Raw genomic sequence first — 22,683 nt, forward strand, 5'->3', positions numbered from 1 at the left:
TCTCTGTCACAGCCCTGTGCACTCCACCCTGAGACGTGTGTCTGCCAGTATGAATGGGGATTGGGTGCTGGAACCTGGGGTTTGGAGAGCAAACCTGGGAAGGGCTGTGAGGAGACAGCCTGAGGAAGTGGGAGTGAGGAAGTTTGCAACTAGGAATGTTTCTGGAGAAAACTTGGATTGCCGTAGAAGCAAAAAGTGAAGTGTTAGTAATTCAGTCATGTCTGACTCTTTGCGTCCCCATGGACTGTAGCCTGCCAGGCTCCTTTGTCCATAGAATTCTCCAGGCCTTTATCAGGACGTCACAGGTCCATGGCCTGGGCCAGCATTTCAATGTCCCATGACCAGAAGTGAATAGGTTCTGGGAGAACAGATCACATCAACCAAGTTCTCAAGAAAATACATCAACTAACACTCTTATTAATTGACAACTGCAGAGCCACTTGGCACAAGATCTAGATCAGATTATCTTCTAAATAAGTTGACCTGAGGATTATCTTGTCTACGGTAGAATTATGACTGTGTGTGCTGTGTGCTATTGCTCAGTTGTATCCGATTCTTTGCAACCCCATGGACTGTAGCCTGCCAGGCTCCTCTGTCCATAGAATTCTCCAGGCAAGAATACTGGTGTGGGTGGCCAGTACCACTGTTAAGAGATGCATGAGGGGCAGGGTCGCCATTGCAGCCTCTCTCCCCACATGGTAGCCCTGCCTCACGGGCACTGGCAGGGTCCCCTCCCAGGTCTGGCTCTCTCAGGCCCACAATCTCTGGCTCCCTCACATGACTTGTTGTCACTGGGGCCAGCCCTCTCATGCCTGTGGCTCCTGGCTTCCCTGTATACCTCAAAACACCAGGGCCAGCTCTTTTGCACCAATGACTGGGCACTAGGAAAGACCCCTTCTGGGGCTGATTTTCTCTCACCCATAGCTGCTGACCTCCCTACATGCCTTGTCAGCACTAGGGCCAGCTCTCTTGTGTCCATGGTCAAGCACTGGGAAGGACCCCATTGGGGCTGATCTTCTTGCACCTGGGGCCACCAGCTCCCATATGTGCCTGTCATTGCCTGGGCTCTCATGACCCCATCCACAGAACCACCTCCACACTCCCTCATTGAATGGGTGGACTTGTGTGCTCCAGGGAGACCACAGAAGCAGACCTGCTGTGGTTGGTCCACACACAGAGGTGGGGCTAAAACCACTGAACTCGAGGCAGCCATGCAACTAAAGAAGGAAAGCTCAAATCTCTCTTTGCAACTGCATAAATAGTGAATTTACAGTCTTGTGACTGACTTTGTAAGCTCAGTACCTATAGATCATCTATATGGACAAGTGCTCCTATAGCCAAGATGAGTCTGGCTTTAGTAGCTGTATACTTTGTAGGTATATACACATGGGGGGTTGGACCCAGGTAGAATCTAAGCTGCCTCAGTAGCACCCACAGTGGGTCTAAATCCATTATTACTGCAATCCCGAGACCTGAATCCAGTGAATCTATGCTGGAGGCCTGGTGAAAACAATGTCTGAGACACTAGGGCCAGTGCTGTCATACCCACAGTTAAGTTGGTGCCAAGAGCAGTGCCAACAACAGTGTAACCTGAGAGCTCACACAGAGGGTGAAAGGTGACACAATAGAACACACCACATGTGAACAATTCCAGAGGAGGAATACTCAGTCACTTCCATCCCAGTGAGAGTGCTCCAATACCACCTATCTTGCATTATGGATCAGAAACACAGTGAAGAAACAGACCTGGGGGCCTCTACTCCAACAAATAGGGAGCAGACTCCACCTCTGACAAGACAGTGCCAAACACAGGGCAAAAGGGAGGCCCTGCTCAATATGTAGGGCAGCCTCTGGTTATGACACTGGGCAAATCCCCTATCAAGAGGATAATGGCACAGCCTCTGGACCAATGTCATCCACCAGTGGGCAGACACCAGAAGCAAGAGGAACTACAATCCTGCAACCTGTAGAAAGCTGACCACAAACATAGTAAGCTAGACAAAATGAAATAAAGAAATATATTGCAGATGAAGGAGCAAGAAAAAAACCTATAAGAGCACCTAAATGAAGAGGAGAAGATACACAATCTATCTAGAAAAGAATTCAGAGTAGTGATAGTGAAGATGATCCAGAATTTTGGAAAAAGAATGGAGGCACAGAATGAGAAGATACAAGAAATGTTTAACAAAGACCTAGAAGAAAAGCAATTATCCTCCAACTAAAAATAAAATTTTAAAAAGGCCTAGGAGAACTGAAGAACTAAAGAACAAACACATATAATAACTGAAATGAAAAATAAACTAAAAGGAATCAATAGCAGAATAACTGAGGCAGAAGAAAGAATAAATGAGCTAGAAGACAGAATGGTGGAAATTACTACCATGGAACAGAATAAGAAAAAAGAATGTATACCTGTGGCAGATTCATTTAGATATTTGGCAAAACTAATACAATTTTGTAAAGTTTAAAAAATAAAATTAAATAAAAAAAAAAAGAAAAATAAAATTAAATTTAAAAAAACTAAAAAAAAAAAACCCCCAAACAAACAAACAAACAAAAAAAGAAAAAAGAATGAAAATAAATTTCAGAGTATCTTGGAAAACATTAAACACACCAACATTGACTTATAGGGGTCTCAGAAGAGGCAGATAAAGAGAAAGGGTCTGAGAAAATATTTGAAGAAATTATAGTTGAAAATGTCCCAAATATGGGAAAGGAATTAACCACCCAAATCCAGAAAGTGTGGAGAGTCCTGTACAGGATAAACCTAAGGAGGATCATGCCCAGGCACATATTAATCAAACTGTTAAAACTGAATACAAAGAAAAATATTAAAAGCAAAAAGGGAAAAGCACCAAACAACATACAAGGGACTCCCCATAAGGTTATCAGCTGAGTTTTCAGCAGGAAGTCTGTGGGTCAGAAGGGGGTGACATGATATGTTTAACTTGATGAAAGGGATAAAATTACAATCAAGAATGCTCTATCAGCAAAGATTTGACAAAGAAATCAAAAGCTTTACAGAAAAGGAAAAGCTAGAATTCAGCACCATCAAACCCACAAGAGAGGAGATGGTGGGTAAAGATGGTCATCAAACCAGAGAGAGGAGAACAAAAGAGGATGGAAAGAAGAAAAGATCTACAAAAACAAACCAAAAATAATTAAGAAAATGTCATTAGAGATACACATATCAAAAATTACTTTATGTAATTATGTAATTATGTAAATGTAAATAGATTAACTGCTCTACCCAAAAGACATAGATTGGCTGAATGGATACAAAAACAGACTGAAAGTTGGAAAAGGATTACAAAACATGCTACAGGAACTTCTCTAGGCAGAGGAAGAAAAATAGATCACAACTAGAAACCAGAAAATCAGAGAGAACGAGAAGGAAGGAGAGAAAATGGCGTCCACGGATTATAGTACATACAGCCAAGCTGCAGCCCAGCAGGGCTACAGTGCTTACACCGCCCAGCCCACTCAAGGATATGCACAGACTACCCAGGCATATGGGCAGCAAAGTTATGGAACCTATGGACAGCCCGCTGATGTCAGCTACACCCAGGCGCAGACCACTGCAACCTACGGGCAGACCGCCTATGCAACTTCTTATGGACAGCCTCCCACTGGATATTCTACTCCAACTGCCCCCCAGGCATACAGTCAGCCTGTCCAGGGGTACGGCACTGGTGCTTACGACACCACCGCTGCTACGGTTACTACCACCCAGGCCTCCTATGCAGCTCAGTCTGCATATGGCACTCAGCCCGCTTACCCGGCGTATGGACAGCAGCCAGCAGCCACTGCACCTGCAAGACCGCAGGATGGTAACAAACCCGCTGAGACTAGTCAACCTCAATCTAGCACAGGGGGTTACAAACAGCCCAGCCTAGGATATGGACAGAGTAACTACAGTTATCCCCAGGTGCCTGGGAGCTACCCCATGCAGCTGGTCTCGGCACCACCATCCTATCCTCCTACCAGCTACTCCTCTACACAGCCGACTAGTTACGATCAGAGCAGTTACTCCCAGCAGAACACCTACGGGCAGCCGAGCAGCTATGGACAGCAGAGTAGCTATGGTCAACAAAGCAGCTATGGGCAGCAGCCACCCACTAGTTACCCCCCCAGACTGGATCCTACAGCCAGGCTCCAAGTCAATATAGTCAACAGAGCAGCAGCTACGGGCAGCAGAGTTCATTCCAACAGGACCACCCCAGTAGCATGGGTGTTTATGGGCAGGACTCTAGAGAATTTTCAGGACCAGGAGAGAACCGGAGCATGAGTGGCCCTGATAACCGGGGTAGGGGAAGAGGGGCATTTGATCGTGGAGGCATGAGCAGAGGTGGGTGGGGAGGAGGACGCAGTGGAATGGGCGCTGGAGAGCGAGGCGGCTTCAATAAGCCTGGTGGACCCATGGATGAAGGACCAGATCTTGATTTGGGCCCACCTGTAGATCCAGATGAAGACTCTGACAACAGTGCCATTTATGTGCAAGGACTGAACGACAGCGTGACTCTCAATGATCTGGTGGACTTCTTTAAGCAGTGCGAAGTCGTTAAGACGAACAAGAGGACTGAACAACCCTTGATCCATTTTTACTTGGACAAGGAAACAGGAAAGCCCAAAGGTGATGCTACGGTGTCTTATGAAGACCCACCAACTGCCAAAGCTGCTGTCGAGTGGTTTGATGGGAAAGATTTCCAAGGGAGCAAACTTAAAGTGTCTCTTGCTCGGAAGAAGCCACCCATGAACAGCATGCAGGGAGGGGTGCCCCCGCGTGAGGGCAGGGGGATGCCGCTGCCGCTCCGAGGAGGTCCAGGGGGCCCAGGAGGTCCTGGAGGACCCATGGGGCACATGGGAGGCCGCGGAGTAGACAGAGGAGGCTTCCCACCAAGAGGGCCCCACGGTTCCCGGGGGAACCCGACTGGAGGAGGAAACGTGCAGCACCGAGCTGGAGACTGGCCGTGCCCCAACCCGGGCCGTGGGAACCAGAACTTCGCCTGGAGAACAGAGTGCAACCAGTGTAAGGTCCCAAAACCTGAAGGCTTCCTCCCACCGCCTTTCCCACCCCTGGGCGGTGACCGCGGCAGAGGTGGCCCTGGAGGCATGCGGGGAGGAAGAGGTGGCCTCATGGACCGCGGTGGTCCCGGTGGAATGTTCAGAGGCGGCCGTGGTGGAGACAGAGGTGGCTTCTGGGGCGGCCGGGGCATGGACCGCGGTGGCTTTGGTAGTGGAAGACGAGGTGGTCCTGGGGGGCCCCCTGGACCACTGATGGAACAGATGGGAGGATGACGAGGGGGGCGAGGAGGACCTGGAAAGATGGATAAAGGCGAGCACCGTCAGGAGTGCAGAGACCGGCCCTACTAGATGCAGAGACCCCCAGAGCTGCATTGACCACCAGATTTATTTTTTAAACCAGAAAATGTTTTAAATTTATAATTCCATATTTATAATGCTGGCCACAACATTATGATTATTCCTTGTCTGTACTTAAGTATTTTTCACCATTTGTGAAGAAACATTAAAACAAGTTAAATGGTAAAAAAAAAAATAAAAGAAAATCACAAATGGGAAACCTCACTGGTAAAACAAAACCTAAAGTAAAAGCAGGAAATCATCCATACACAAATATGACATCAAAACTAGCAACCATAAGAAGAGGAAAGCACAAATGCAGGAAATGGGAAATTGAGAGGCCAGCAATTTAAACTTGCATATATATATATATATATATATAGTGGTTTCCCTGGTGGCTTAGTGGCAAAGAATCTGCCTACCAATGCAGAAGATGAAGGCTCAATCCCTGAGTCAGGAAGGTACCCTGGAGAAGGAAATGGCAACCTCCTCCAGTATTCTTGCCTGGGAAATCCTATGGAAAGAAGAGCCTGGTGGGCTATAGTCCATGGGTCACAAAGAATTGGACATGACTTAGTGACTGAACAACAACAATGACACCATCTATGTGTGTGTGTGTATACATATATATATATATAGAGAGAGAGAGAGAGAGAGAGACTGCTATATCAAAATCTCAGGGGAGATGCAAATTAAAAGCTATGATAGATACACACAAAAATAAGAAAGCAACCCAACCACAACACTAAAGATGGTCATCAAACCACAAGAGAGGAGAACAAAAGAGGAAGGAAGGAAGAAAAGACCTACAAAAACAAACCAAAAATAATTAAGAAAATGGCAAAATAAATACACATATCAAAAATTACTTTAAATGTAAAAGGATTTAACTGCTCCACCCAAAAGACATAGATTGGCTGAATGGATACAAAAACAGACTGAAAGTTGGAAAAAGATATTTCATGCAAATAGAAATCAAAAGAAAACTGGAATAGCAATAGTCGTATCAGAAATAGACTTTAAATAAAGACTGCTACAGGAGACAAGGAAAGACACTACCTAATGATCAAGGGTTCAATCCAAGAAGAAGACATAGCTTTGTAAATATATATGCACCCAACAAAGAAGCACCTCAATATATAAGGGACATGCTAACAACCATATAAGGGGAAATCAATAGTAACACCATAATAGTAGGTGGAAACAGTGTCAGACTTTATTTTTTGGGGCTCCAAAATCACTGCAGATGGTGACTGCAGCCATGAAATTAAAAGATGCTTACTCCTTGGAAGGAAAGTTATGACCAACCTAGATAGCATACTCAAAAGCAGAGACATTACTTTGCCAACAAAGGTTCGTCTAGTCAAGGCTATGGTTTTTCCAGTGGTCATGTACAGATGTGAGAGTTGGACTGTGAAGAAAGCTGAGCACCAAAGAATTGATGCTTTTGAACTGTGGTGTTGGAGAAGACTCTTGAGAGTCCCTTGGACTGCAAGGAGATCCTACCAGTCCATCCTAAAGGAGATCAGTCCTGGGATTTCTTTGGAAGGAATGATGCTAAAGCTGAATCTCCAGTACTTTGGCCACCTCATGCGAAGAGTTGACTCATTGGAAAAGACTCTGATGCTGGGAGGGATTGGGGGCAGGAGGAGAAGGGGACAACAAAAAGGGAGCCATCTCATCTCAGAGAATGAGATGGCTGAATGGCATCACTGACTCGATGGACGTGAGTTTGAGTGAACTCCATGAGATGGTGATGGACAGGGAGGCCTGGCATGCTGCGATTCATGGGGTGGCAAAGAGTTGGACACAACTGAGCAACTGAACTGAACTAAACTGAATAGTAGGTGACTTTAACACCCCACTTAATCAATGGACACTTAATCCAGTCAGAAAATAAATAAGAAAACACTAGCCTTAAATGACACATTAGACCAGATAGACTTAATCGATGTTTATTGGAGCATTCCATCCAAAAGCAGCAGAATACACTGTCTTCCCAGGTGTACATGGAACTATCTCCAAGACAGATCACATCTTGGGTCACAAATCAAGCCCTGGTAAATTTAGGAAAATCGAAAACATATCATGCATCTATTCTAACCACCATGATATGAAATTATAAATCAATTAGAGGGGGAAAACTGTTTAAAAAAAACACCACGTTCACATGGAGGCTAAACAATATGTTCTAAATAACCAATGGATCACTAAGGAAATCAAAGAGGAAATTTAAAAATACCTAGAGACAAATGACAATAGAAAATTACCCAAAACCTATGGGATAGAGCAAAAGCAGTTCTAAGAGGAAAGTTTATAGCAATACAATCTTACCTCAAGAAACAAGAAAAATATCAAATAGACAACCTAACCTTATACCTAAAGCAACCAGAGAAAGAACAAATGAAACCCCAAGTTAATAGAGGGAAAGAAATCATAAAAATCAAGGCAGAAAAAAATTAAATAGAGACAAAGAAAACAATAGTAAAGATCAATGAAAATAAAAGGTGGTTCTTTGAGAAAATAAACAAAAGTGATAAATCTTTATCAAGTCTCATCAAGGAAAAAAGGCAAAAATGCAGATAAATAAAATTAGAAATAAAAAAGGAGAAATTGCAAAAGACACTACAGAAATACAAAGGATCATAAGAGATTACCTCAAGCAACTATATGCTAAAAATGGACAACCTAGGAGATTGAACAAGTACTTAGAAAAGTACGGTTTTCTAAGACTGAACCAGGATGAAATAGAAAATATAAGCAGACAACCACAAGTACTGAAATTGAAGCTGTGATTAAAAAACAAAAACCCAGGGCCAGATGGCTTCAAAAACAAAATCTATCAAACATTTAGAGAAGAGTTAACACCTACCCTTCAGAAAAATATTCCAAAATATTGCAGAGGAAGGAACACTCTGACGCTCATTCTATGAAATAACCATCACCTGGATACCAAAACCAGTGAAAAATATCACAAAGAATAAAATTACAGGCCACTATCACTGATGATGGAGAAGGAAATGGCACCCCACTCCAGTACTCTTGCCTGGAGAATCCCATGGACGGAGGAGCCTGGTAGGCTGCAGTCCATGGGGTCACAGAGGATTGGATATGACTGAGCGACTTCACTTTCACTTTTCACTTTCATGCATTGGAGAAGGAAATGGCACCCCACTCCAGTACTCTTGCCTGGAGAATCCCATGGATGGAGGAGCCTGGTAGGCTGCAGTCCATGGGGTCACAGAGGATTGGATATGACTGAGCGACTTCACTTTCACTTTTCACTTTCATGCATTGGAGAAGGAAATGGCAACCCACTCCAGTGTTCTTGCCTGGAGAATCCCAGGGACGGGGGAGCTGTCTATGGGGCCGCACAGAGTCAGACACGACTGAAGTGACTTAGTAGTAGTAGTAATCACTGATGAACACAGACACAAAAACCCTCAACAAATTATTAGCAAACTGAAACCAACAACACATTAAAAGGATCATAGTCCATAGTGAAAGTGAAAGTCACTCAGTCGTGTCCGACTCTTTGTGACCCCATGAACTATAAAGTCCATGGAATTCTCCAGGCCAGAATACTGGAATGGGTAGCCTTTCCCTTCTCCAGGGGATCCTCCCAAGCCAGGGATCGAACCCAGGTCTCCCACATTGCAGGCAGATTCTTTACCAGCTGAGCCACAAGGGAAGCCCATAGTCATAGTCCATAGTCAAGTGTGATTTACCCCAGAGATGCAAAGATTCTTAAGCATGTGTAAATCAATCAATGTGATACACCACATCAACAACCTATAGGATAAAGACCACAAGATCATTTCAGTAGATGCAGGAAAAGCTTTTGACAAAATTCAACACTCATTTATGATTAAAAAAAAATTACTCTCAGAAAGCGGGCACGAGGGAACTTACTTCAATATAATAAAGGCAATATGAAAAACCCACAGCAAACATCATTCTCAATGGTGAAAAACAGAAAGCATCTCCTCTAAGACTAGGAACAAGACAAGGATGTCCACTCTCACCACTTTATTCAACATTGTTTTGGAAGTCCTAGCCATAACAATCAGAGAAGAAAAAGAAATGAAAGTAATGTAAATCAGAAAAGAAGAAGTAAAATTATCACTGTTTGCAGATGACATGATACTATACAAAGAGAATCCTAAAAATGCTGTTGGAAAACTACTAGAGCTCATCAATGAATTTGGTAAAGTTGCCAGATACAAAATCTATATACAGAACTCTCTTGCACACCTATACACTAGCAACAAAAGATCAAAAAGAGAAATTAAGAAAACAATCCCATTTACCATAACAGCAAAAAGAATAAATTACCTAGGAATAAACCTACCTCAGGAGGCAAAAGACTTGTACTCAGAAAATTATCAGATACCAATGAAAGAAGTCAAAGATGATGTCCATCAATGGAGGAATGGATAAAGAAGATGCAGTACATGTATATCATGGAATATATTCAGCCATAAAAAAGAACAAAATAATACCATTTTCAGGAACATGGATGGACATAGAGACTGCCATACTGAGTGAAGTAAGTCAGACAAAGACAAATATATGATATCAATTATAAATGGAATCTTAAAAATGGTACAAATGAGCCTATTTACAAAATAGAAATTGAGTCACAGATGTAGAAAACAAACTTATGATTACCAAGGGGGTAAGGGGCGGGGGGTGAAGGGATAAATTGGAATATAAGGATTGACATATACCCACTACTCTACATAAAAGACAACTAATAATAACCTACTGTATAGCACAGGGAATTCTATTTGGTGCTCTGTAAGATGATGCTGTGAAAGTGCTGCACTCAATATGCCAGCACATTTGGAAAACTCAGCAGTGGCCACAGGACTGGAAAAGGTCAGTTTTCATTCCAATCCCAAAGAAAGGCAATGCCAAAGAATGCTCAAACTACTGCACAATTGCACTTATCTCACACGCTAGTAAAGTAATTCTCAAAATTCTCCAAGCCAGGCTTCAGCAATACATGAACCATGAACTTCCAGATGTTCAAACTGGTTTTAGAAAAGGCAGAAGAACCAGAGATCAAATTGCCAACATCCGCTGGATCATCGAAAAAGCAACAGAGTTCCAGAAAAACATACTTCTGCTTTATTGACTATGCCAAAGCCTTTGACTGTGTGGATCACAATAAACTGTGGAAAATTCTGAAAGAGATGGAAATACCAGACCACCTGACCTGCCTCTTAAGAAACCTGTATGCAGGTCAGGAAGCAACAGTTAGAACTGGACATGGAACAACAGACTGGTTCCAAACAGGAAAAGGAGTACATCAAGGCTATATATTGTCACCCTGGTTATTTAACTTATATGCAGAGTACATTATGAGAAACGCTGGGCTGGAAGAAGCACAAGCTGGAATCAAGATTGCCAGGAGAAATATCAATAACCTCAGATATGCAGATGACACCACCCTTACAGCAGAAAGTGAAGAGGAACTCAAAAGCCTCTTGATGAAAGTAAAAGAGGAGAGTGAAAAAGTTGGCTTAAAGCTCAACATTCAGAAAACTAAGATCATGGCATCTGGTCCCATCACTTCATGGCAAATACATGAACCATGTATTGGGGAAATGGGGAAACAGTGGAAACAGTGGCTGACTTTATTGTTCTGGGCTCCAAAATCACCGCAGATGGTGATTGTAGCAATGAAAGTATAAGACGCTTACTCCTTGGAAGGAAACTTATGACCAACCAAGACAGCATATTAAAAAGCAGAGACATTACTTCGCCAACAAAGGTCTGTCTAGTCAAGGCTATGGTTTTTCCAGTGGTCATGTATGGATGTGAGAGTTGGACTATAAAGAGCTGAGTGCAGAAGAATTGATGCTTTTGAACTGTGGTGTTGGAGAAGACTCTTGAGAATCCCTTGGATTGCAAGGAGATCCAACCAGACCATCCTAAAGGAGATCAGTCCTGGGTGTTCATTGGAAGGACTGATATTGAAGCTGAAACTCCAATACTTTGGCCACCTCATGCGAAGAGCTGACTCATTGGAAAAGACCCTGATGCTGGGAAAGATTGAAGGCAGGAGGAGAAGGAGATGACAGAGGATGAGATGGTTGGATGGCATCATCGACTCGATGGACATGGGTTTGGGTGGACTCCAGGAGTTGGTGATGGACAGGAGGCCTGGCATGCTGCGGTTCATGGGGTTGCAAAGAGTCAGACACAACTGAGCGACTGAACTGAACTGAACTAAATGACCTGTATTGGAGTGTCCCTGGTGGCTCAATGGTCTAGAATCCGCTTGCAAATGCAGGAGATGCAGGAGACATGGGTTCAATCCCTGGGCCGGGAAGATCCCCCCGAGAAGGAAATGACAACCTACTCCAGTATTCTTGCCTAGGAAATTCCATGTACAGAGGGGCCTGGCAGTTTATGGCTATGAGATTGCAAAAAAGTTGGACACAGCTTAGTGACCAAACAGCAACATCAATGACCTATATGGGAATGGAATCTAAAAGAGAGTGGATATATGTACACATATGTCTGAGTCACTTTGCTGTACAGAAGAAACGGACTATTGTAAATGAACTATAGTTCAACAGTAAATTAATTAAAATAGCAAAAATGAAATTAGCATTCAATTTTTCCTTTCCTCCTAGCTGCATCAGAAGGTAGATGAAAATCTGCCATTTTTAGAGCCCTGGGTAGTCAGATTCTTGCTTTCTTAACTCATGTTTCCCCAACCCACTATAGAAGGTTAGCAATGGGACTGGACATGAATAATTAGGGAACAAAGACAGAGTCTCCTGACATGGCACTCATCTCTGACAAAGCCTCCTTGAGAAGTGGGTACCTGAAGCTGAGTCTTTTACTTGTGATTTGCTTGTGGGTTCTTCAGAGATTCTCTGCCCATCCCTCTGACCATAGGCCCTGTGATGTGGGCAGTTCTTTCTGCCCTTTGGATGTCATCCCCTGGGTCCCTAGTGTGCTCATGGCCCATGCTGCATCAAATCTCACTGTTGGGGTCCCTTCAACCTCCAAGACTCAGCTCTCAGCAGGGCTTAAAACATCTTTAGTTAGGTTGTTCTGCCTCTTCATGGTCTGTGAAACACTCACACATCCTTACTCAGACAAATTCTGGGAGTCCAGTTCAGTTTGGGGGCAACATATTCTGTCCTGCTGTCCAGGCTCCTTTGTTGTTAAGTCACTAAGTCATGTCTGACTCTTTGTGACCCCACGGATTGTAGCCTGCTAAGCTCCTCTGTCTGTGGATTTCCCATGCAAGAATACTGGAGTGGGTTGCCATTTCCTTCTCCAGAGGATCTTCCCCACTCAGGGATCAAACTGACATCTCCTGCATTGCAGCCATGTTCTTTACCACTGAGCCACTGGGGAAGCACATTAGCTATTTCAAAATTTCCTGTACCCTCTCTGGCCTTTGGGAACACAGTGCAAGGTCTTCTACTGCAAGCATAGAAGTCCCCTCATTAAGCCTGAGGGAAAGAAGCTGCTTCTAGACTCTCCCTGAAAGGGAGTAGGGACTTGGCAACAGCAACTTCCAGATAAATTTTTTCGAAACTCTTCTTCCTCTCTCCTCTCTAGATATAAGCTCTTCTATATTCTCAAGTAGGCAACAGTGCTTGAAGACCATAGAACCAGATCTGAAAATTTCCTTTGTGAATTCTGCACACTGTGAGCTGGCCTATACCCAACCTTGCTCAGGTCTCAGTTGAGACTGAGTCAGGAAAAACCCCATGTAACATGATCTGACGTAAAGCTCTAGTAGGATGAGATGTCAATTCAGAGATTCTCAATATACTACTTGTTTGCTCCCTCATCACTCACACAGCACCTGTTCTTGAGTCAGACACCTGGAAACACCCCAGAGACTGTCCAACTTAACTGGACAGTCAAGCAGCCTTTACTGCATTCAATTTGGATTGCTTCATTAGTTTTTAGGTGCAGCTACTGACTGGGACTGGGGCTTCCCTGGTGGCTCAGTGGTAAAGATATTCCTGCTAATGCAGGAGACATGGGTTCGATCCCTGAGTCAGGAAGATCTCCTGGAGAAGGAAATGGCAACCCACTCCAGTATTCTTGCCTGGGAAAACCCATGGACAGAGAAGCCTGGTGAGCTACAGTCCTTGGGGTTGCAAAAGAATCGGACATGACTGAGTGACTAAACAACAACAAATTCAGCAGCATATGGAAGCGGTCAAGATGGCTCCACAAACTTGGGGTGCAAATGTGAGCAACTCTCTCTCATTTTTCCACTGGCATAGCAAGTAACCTCCACCACTCTGCCTTTCCTTGAGGTCACACTCCTCACCTGAGATGATCTGAGAAGGTCCAGGATGTGTGAGGGACAGAGCAGTGGGATCCACTGTCCTCCCAATGCTGCCGCATGGTGGCAGCTGTTGAAGGTCCTGAGCCTCCACAAAGGGGCTTTTGCTGTGTCCCTACAGAGCCACTCAGGTTCTCTGAAGGAGGATGAACCCATTCCCTCAGCAGTAACCTCAGCCAGGGGTGACCCTCCCACTGGAGCTCACTGTGTTGCAGCTTAGCTGAGTTCTGCTGCCAGTTTTCTTTCACAGCCCCTGTTTGGGAGCCAGTTGGTCCCAGGATCCTCAGGGCAGCACAGGCTCCCAGAAATCCCAACAAGTGTTTGTTTTCAACTCAAAACACAGTTACCATCTCTGTCCTGTTACCATCTCCTCTTCCTGGACCATCAAGATACTTGCCAATCACCTAGAATTCTGGAGAAAAGTAACCTCAGTAACTCACTAGGGAATTTCAGCATGCCTATCTCTTCCCTTCCCCTTCCCTCCACTTCAAGTTAGCAGCTCATGGAGTTCAAATTGGTTTTCTGTCAGAATCTACAGACCAATAAGAAGTTAGCACTTTTCTCACTTAAGAAAGGGACTGCAAATGTAATTTTTAGATTTTCCTTAGACACCCCTCAAAGTATGAGGTGCCTCAAAGTCACTCTGCCTGAAAGTAAAAGCCTGTCTCACATGCTTTAAGATCTGGAACTGTCTATGGCCCTGATCTTCAGAGCAGACCTCTGGGAGTGTGTTTGAAAACAGTGCCACAAGACTCTACATCCATGGCCAAGATTAAGGGTCAAGACCTTTGCGGCAAGAAGAAGGAGGAGCTGGTGAAACAGCTGGACGACCTGAAGGTGGAGCTGCATGGGGCTGAAGTGACGGATGGCATGGCTTCCGGACTCTCCAAGATCCGAGTTGTTCATAAATCTATCGCCATCATTAACCAGACTCAGAGATAGAAATTCTATAAGGGCAAGAAGTACAGGCCCCTGGATCTGTGGCCCAAGAAAACATGTCCTGTGCAGTGCCGACTCAACAAACATGAAGAGAACCTGAAAGCCCAAGAAACAGAGAGGAAAGAGTGGCTGTACCTACTCCAGAAGTACACATCTGAGCATCCAGGGGGCAATGAAACAACGAACTGGCAAAAAGGAAAAGAACACGGTGCCACAGTCTGACCTCTCTGACTTAAGAAATTGATTTTAGACTCAAAAGGCTTGTTCATGCATGGCAATTAGTTTTCAAAGCTTCATGGAATAAAGGTTAGTCCCCATGGAGATGCAGAATGGGGAACTCAGTGTTTTTGTGGCAGGGCTGCAGGTCATGGAGTGCTGGATGTTGCATCAGTGACTAAGCCACTTCTTACCTTTACTCAGTAGGAGCCAAGCACTGAGGGGACCAGAGGGCTCACAGGGTGAGGATAAGACAGTACATCCTACAATCTGGGATAGCAACAGTCAACATCTTTGAACATGGGCTATATGCCAAACATCTTTGGGCTTATTTTGCACATGTTATTTCTTATTTTCACGATCACTCCGTTTAGTAGATGTTTATCACCCCCATTTTACAGATGAGGAAAGTATCTCGGAGAAGTGAGAGACCAGTGTCACACAGCTATTAGTGGAGTTGGGATTTACACCCACTTTTCAGGACTCTACAGCTCATTCTCTTCCCAGTGTCCTGTGTGGCCTCTCAAGAACAGCATCCATCTTGGAAGATGGATGACAAGGAGAAGGCAGCTGGGAATGGGTCTTGCAGGGTTCCTTGTGAGATTTAAAGTTTAGAAAAATGATAGGTTTGCCAATAAGGCAACAATGAAAATTATTCTCAAGACTCTACACATGGACATCACCAGACGGTCAACACCGAAATCAGATTGATTATATTCTTTGCAGCCAAAGATGGAGAAGCTCTATAGAATCAGCAAAAACAAGACCGGGAGCTGACTGTGGCTCAGATCATGAACTCCTTATACCAAATTCAGACTTAAATTGAAGAAAGTAGGGAAAACCACTAGACCATTCAGGTATGACCTAAATCAAATCCCTTATGATTATACAGTGGAAGTGAGAAATAGATTTAAGGGACTAAATCTGATAGACAGAGTGCCTGACGAACTATGGACAGAGGTTTGTGACATTGTACAGGAGACAGGGATCAAGACCATTCCCATGGAAAAGAAATGCAAAAGAGCAAAATGGCTGTCTGAGGAGGCCTTACAAATAGCTGTGAAAAGAAGAGAAGCCAAAAGCAAAAGGAGAAAAGGAAAGATATAAGTATCTGAATGCAGAGTTCCAAAGAATAGCAAGGAGAGACAAGAAAGCCTTCCTCAGCGATCAATGCAAAGAAATACAGGAAAACAACAGAATGGGAAAGACTAGAGATCTCTTCAAGAAAATTAGAGATACCAAGGGAACAGCTCATGCAAAGATGGGCTCAATAAAGGACACAAATGGTACGGACCTAACAGAAGCAGAAGATATTAAGAAGAGGTGGCAAGAATACACAGAAGAACTGTACAAAAAAGATCTTCACGACCAAGATAATCACGATGGTGTGATCACTCACCTAGAGCCAGACATCCTGGAATGTGAAGTCAAATGGACCTTAGAAAGCATTACTATGAACAAAGCTAGTGGAGGTGATGGAATTCCAGTTGAGCTATTTCAAATCCTGAAAGATGATGCTGTGAAAGTGCTGCACTCAATATGCCAGCACATTTGGAAAACTCAGCAGTGGCCACAGGACTGGAAAAGGTCAGTTTTCATTCCAATCCCAAAGAAAGGCAATGCCAAAGAATGCTCAAACTACCACACAATTGCACTCATCTCACACACTAGTAAAGTAACGCTCAAAATTCTCCAAGCCAGGCTTCAGCAATACGTGAACCATGAACTTCCAGATGTTCAAGCTAGTTTTAGAAAAGGCAGAGGAACCCGAGATCAAATTGCCAACATCCGCTGGATCATGGAAAAAGCAAAAGAGTTTCATAAAAACATCTATTTCTGCTTTATTGACTATGCCAAAGCCTTTGACTGTGTGGATCACAATAAACTGTGGAAAATTCTGAAAGAGATGGGAATACCAGACCACCTGACCTGCCTCTTGAGAAACCTATATGCAGGTCAGGAAGCAACAGTTAGAACTCGACATGGAACAACAGACCGGTTCCAAATAGGAAAAGGAGTACATCAAGGCTGTATATTGTCATCCTGCTTATTTAACTTATATGCAGAGTACATTATGAGAAACGCTGGGCTGGAAGAAGCACAAGCTGGAATCAAGATTGCCAGGAGAAATATCAATAACCTCAAATATGCAGATGACACCACCCTTATGGCAGAAAGGTAAGAGGAACTCAAAAGCCTCTTGATGAAAGTGAAAGAGGAGAGTGAAAAAGTTGGCTTAAAGCTCAACATTCAGAAAACTAAGATCATGGCATCTGGTCCCATCACTTCATGGCAAATAGATGGAGAAACAGTGGAAACTGTGTCAGACTTTATTTTTTGGGGCTCCAAAATCACTGCAGATGGTGACCCAGAAATTAAAAGATGCTTACTCCTTGGAAGGAAAGTTATGACCAACCTAGATAGCATACTCAAAAGCAGAGACATTACTTTGCCAACAAAGGTTCATCTAGTCAAGGCTATGGTTTTTCCAGTGGTCATGTACAGATGTGAGAGTTGGACTGTGAAGAAAGCTGAGCACCAAAGAATTGATGCTTTTGAACTGTGGTGTTGGAGAAGACTCTTGAGAGTCCCTTGGACTGCAAGGAGATCCAACCAGTCCATCCTAAAGGAGACCAGTCCTGGGTGTTCATTGGAAGGACTGATGCTGAGGCTGAAACTCCAGTACTTTGGCCACCTCATGTGAAGAGTTGACTCATTGGAAAAGACTCTGATGCTGGGAGGGATTGGGTGCAGGAGGAGAAGGGGACGACAAGAAGGGAGCCATCTCATCTCAGAGAATGAGATGGCTGAATGGCATCACCGACTCGATGGACATGAGTTTGAGTGAACTCCGGGAGTTGGTGATGGACAGGGAGGCCTGGCATGCTGCAGTTCATGGGGTCGCAAAGAGTCAGACATGACTGAGTGACTGAACTGAACTGAACAGTCCCTTATAGAAAGAGGGGTGGAAGCCAAGGGCACAGAATAAATGTGACCAGTTCACTTCCTTGGTAGTGGGTGGGCTTCTTGTTAATTTGACATCCTCTTTCATGTCTCTGTAGTGTTACCTCCGCTGCTTCCCTCTTTGGAGTTACCTTCAGCCCCCACTCTGCTCCCCTTGGAGAAAGTATGACCATCTCCTCTGTGCAAGAAGGCCTTTACTGATGGGTCCTCTAATATGCACTGGAGTTAGGCACTCTCTCATCTGTGTCCCCATTGTTCTTGTGCAGGCCCTAGAACAGCATGCCTTATTCAAAGCACAATCATTGTTTAGGCCTGAGGCTGAATGCGATGGCAGGGGAGTTATTTTTTGCACAAGACAATAGCAGATGCCAGGAATGTTCAGAGCCCCAACCATTCAAGAACAGGGAGATCTGAAAGGAGTCTACATGGCCCAAAGGCAGTTATGTTAGGGGATGAAGCTGGAGCCAGGAACCTGGAACCTGGAGAGGATTAGAGAAGCAAGCACTAGCAAGTCAAGCTGGAAGATGCAGTATCTAGTGAGGGCCCTGCCTGTAGATGGCTGGTCCTCAGTAAGCAGGTGATAAGTTGGAGAGGAACTAATAAAGAATGATGAACAGCCTTTCTTAAGTCAAACCTGAAGCTGTATTTGTCACAGGCAGCTGCTAAAGTGAAACTGGAGTCATAATTCTCCCAAGAACTCATCATAGTCTTGAAACTTCCACCTGTGTTTCCCGAATGACTTCCCCACAGGTTTGACCAAAGATCTGGACCATTTGAATTGATAAGCCCCACCAACCATCCTGGCCAGCCACACTCTGAGAAACACTTCCCTCTCTAGGTGCCTGCATGCACAGCTGGAAATAGCCAAACCAAAATGACAGTTCAGTGTAACTCAGCTGCCTCATTTGGGAGCCAGCCCTTACTCCTGGTCATAAATCTAATTGTGCCCAACACCCCCTTTGTTTTTCTGGAAGTTGGGATTCCTTTGGTTAAGCCTCCAGGTCTTCCCTATTTCTGCATTTAATGAATTCATTTATTTTTCAGTTAGCAGGTTTTAGGACTGGTTAATGAGTGGTAGAAGGCAATGGCAACCCACTCCAGTACTCTTGCCTGGCAAATCCCATGGACAGAGGAGCCTGGCGGGCTGCAGTCCATGGGGTTGCTAGGAATTGGACACGACTGAGCGACTTCACTTTTACTTTTCACTTTCATGCATTGGAGAAGGCAATGGCAACCCACTCCAGTGTTTTTGCCTGGAGAATCCCAGGGACAGGGGAGCCTGGTGAGCTGCTGTCTCTGGGGTTGCACAGAGTCGGACACGACTGAAGCGACTTAGCAATGAGTGGTAGGGTTCTCTTTAACTCTCCAAGTGGGCCAAACTCGGACACTTTTCTTGTTATTTCCAGCATTCAAGTCCCCAGTGTCTCTTTCAGCCTCTCCTCAACTCTGGAAATTGCCTTCCTTAGTACAGTTCCAATCTGTGGAAATTTCTGCAGTACAATGACATATAGGCCTCAGGTTTGGTTTTGTTTATTCATCTATCTTCCCTTGGACAGTTGTTTCAAGATGAACTTTTTCTTTTTAAAAGGAAATCTGTGTTGAAGTGTCAGGGAGAGAGATTTGCTTTTAAACATAGTTTCTTCTCTGGGATTTGTCTGAAACTTTTGGTGATTTTGGGGTGGGGGTTGGTTATGAATCCCAGAGAGATTTGCCAGAGGCTGTTTCAACCTCCTTCGGGTGAAGCGGTTATAAAGAGCTGCCAGGAGGGAACACTAATGAAAGGGAACTTAGAAGCCTCGCTTGGTGATTGGCACCTGGGAAATTTTCAGCCTAGAGTGAATGAGTGTAGGATCTGTGTGGCAAGAACAGGAATCTACAGTGACTTAACGGCTGACTCCGCTCCCAGTAGCTCCTAGTGGTAATGACATCCCAGCTGCTTTATGGAATCATGAACCACAGAAAGTTTAACCCAAAAGATCTCTGTATCGTTGATCCTGTTTATGACGCCAACTGTCTTGCTATTCACACTGTCTGCACTGTTTGCTGAACCCAGGGTGGGCAAGGTGCGAGCTAAGAGGCTGGAAGGAGACTTGAGGAGCCAAACCGCAGACACGTTTATTCTCTTCTGGCTGACACAGCAGCCATAGCAGTATTCATAATAGTCTCTCCTCTCATGGCTGACCACACAGACACAGCCCTGATGCAGCAGCAATGCGGACACTTTTTAGGTGGATCTCACATGTACGTAGAGCACACAACCCATGACCAAGCCAGAATCTCATAACACGCATGTGCAGTGCTATAAGTGATCTCAGCTGTTATATAAACCTCATGATGTGCATGTACAGTGCTATACATGAGCTCAGCTGTTATATGGTCATTATTTACAAAACGTAGGGCGAGAGAGCCTGAACACACCATCTTGGCTAATTTGCTCTCTCCCCACAATCTCCTTATGTGTTTGCCCACCATCCTTTGATCTTCCATCCATTGATCTTCTAGCTATCCATCTATCTATCCATCCAATAAATGAAGGCTGACCACTTACTGTGAGGCAGGCACTGGACTAGGTACTAGGGTTGCAGGAGGAACGATTAGACACAGCACCAATGAATAACTACAGGTCATCTTTGCACATTTCACAGTAAGGATTCTTGTGTGGTAGAGGCCAAAAGACAGTGGGGAGGTGATAGAGAATAATTCACAGAAACCTCAGCATGCCATGCCTGGGTAGTTCACAGAGTGGTTGTTAACTCCCTGTCCCATGCTGAATCTCTGAAGCTTGGGCACAACACTGCCTCCTCAACCTCTGCTCCCTCCTATGAAGTCATAACTTTCAACCTGCTTCTACATAGGGTCGAGGCAGTGGGTAGCATTAGGGAGTCTGAGGTGCTTCCATCTCAGGTGAGATTAGAGAGACAAGTTCAGGTGGGGAGGCAGTCTGCCTTCATCTGTGTGCCGTTGCTGGGCTTCCCAGGTGGCTCAGTGGTAAAGAATTCACCTGCCAATGCAGGAGACGCAGGAGACTAGGGTTTGATCCCTGGGTCAGGAAGATCCCCTGGAGGAGGAAATGGCAACCCATTTCAGTATCCTTGCCTGGAAAAATCCAATGGACAGAGGAGCCTGGCAGGCAATAATCCATGGGGTTGTAAAGAGCTCGACACAACTGAGGACTTTGGTTTGCTAGGGCTGCTGTAACAGAGCAGCACAACCTGGGTGGCTTAAACAATAGAAATTTATTGTCTCACAGTTCCAGAGGCTAGAAATCCAAGATGAAAGTGTCAGTAGAATTAATTCCTTCTGAGGATTGTGAGAGAGAATCTGTTCCAGATTCATATGAAATCTGTTCTATTTTTCATCTGGTTTCTGGTGGTCAGCTGATAATCTTTGGCTGCTCTTGGCTTTTAGATGGGCTTCCCTGGTGGCTCAGGTAAAGAATCTGCCTGCAATGCAGAAGACCCAGGTTCAGTCTCTGGGTCGAGAAGATCCCCTGGAGAAGGTCATGGCAACCCACTCCAGTATTCTTGCCTAGAGAATTCCGTGGACAGAGGAACCTGGCAGGCCACAGTGTGTGCGGTTACAAAGAGTCAGACATGACTAAGCGAATCTCTGTCTTCATTTTCACATGACATTCTCCCTGTGTGTGTGTGTCTCCAGGTCTAAATTTTCCCTTTTAATAAGAGTACCAGTCATATTGAATAGACTTTAATGACAACTAATTATATCTACAGTGACCCTATTTCCAAATAAGGTCACATTCTAAGGTACTGGGGTTAGACTTTAGTACATAAATTTTAGGGAGACACAGTTCTACTCATAACACCTTGTTTCTGACTTTATCCTTTTCTTCTTGCCATCAGCAGTGCCTGTGAAAAGGAGGCCAGAGCGATTTGTGCTGGAGAGCAGTATGGCTTGTAGAAGTCTTATGGGCAGCTGCAGAAGCAAGAACAGCAGTTAGTGGGTGCCTGGGATTTGGTCCTCTATGCATTTGTGCTCAGAAATAGCAGGAACTGTAGGGAAAGAAAACCCAAACACGCAGCCCTTTAGCCTGGGATAGAGTTACCAGAGGAACTCTGGGTGCAGGTTGCTCCTAGGAGTCAGATGAGGCAATCCCTGAGACCTGAGGGAAAGGGGAGAATAGGGATCAAGGCCCGGAGTTCTGTGAATGACTTGGTGTTCATGCATGCAACCATCCAGGATTTGCTGAGATTCTCTTAATCACCTCTTTGAAATACAGCTGCATTTAATTAAAAAGCATAATAATAGTGGAGTATTGCAACAGAGTACTTGTAGAGTTTGACAGATAATTTGTAAAAAGAAAAAAGGGGACATTTGTCTTACCAAATACTAGAATTTAGGATAAAATTGTCATCAAAATAATATGTTTTGGTATATGAATGAATTTCTCAATGGAATAGACTAGATTTCAGGAATGGACACAGTATGTTTACATACTTAAAAATTGTTAAAGGTGATATTTCAGTTCAGAGGGAAGATTATGATTCATTCAAGAAATGATGTTGACCTAATTGGATCTCCATCTGAGGGGAAGAAGTGAGGGAGATACCATCTCATGCTGTATCCAGCAATAAATCCAGATGGGTTTGGGTTCAAGAGCTGACTGTAAGTAAACAGATAAATACATAGATTAAATATTTGAAGAAAATTTAGTGGAAAATTCATTTTCCAAACTTGTATAACTTTGCAGTATTTTTAAAATATTTTTTATTAATTTTAACAATAATTTTATTAATAAAATAAAGGGATTAAAAAAATAATTTTGAAATCTGAACAACTACAAAGGGAAAAAGAAAAGGATACATGGTCTTACATTTTTTTTTCAAATTTTAAGGAAAAAGCCACCATCAAAT

General features: G+C 44.1%; 1 protein-coding gene and 1 pseudogene across 1 annotated transcript; both read left to right on the plus strand.

Annotated features, from left to right (window-relative positions):
* The first annotated feature begins 3,386 nt into the window (after positions 1-3,386).
* On the plus strand, positions 3,387-5,524 carry LOC129622415 (RNA-binding protein EWS-like). Its single transcript, XM_055539094.1, is given in 3 exon segments — positions 3,387-3,809; positions 3,978-4,130; positions 4,133-5,524. Coding segments are annotated over 3 exon segments (1,797 nt in total). The 5' UTR covers positions 3,387-3,406; the 3' UTR covers positions 5,374-5,524.
* Positions 5,525-14,455: 8,931 nt separating this feature from the next.
* LOC129623797 (60S ribosomal protein L35-like) lies at positions 14,456-14,854 on the plus strand (annotated as a pseudogene).
* Positions 14,855-22,683: the final 7,829 nt, after the last annotated feature.

Source organism: Bubalus kerabau, chromosome 11 (assembly GCF_029407905.1).
Source record: "Bubalus kerabau isolate K-KA32 ecotype Philippines breed swamp buffalo chromosome 11, PCC_UOA_SB_1v2, whole genome shotgun sequence".
Taxonomy (NCBI): domain Eukaryota; kingdom Metazoa; phylum Chordata; class Mammalia; order Artiodactyla; family Bovidae; genus Bubalus; species Bubalus kerabau.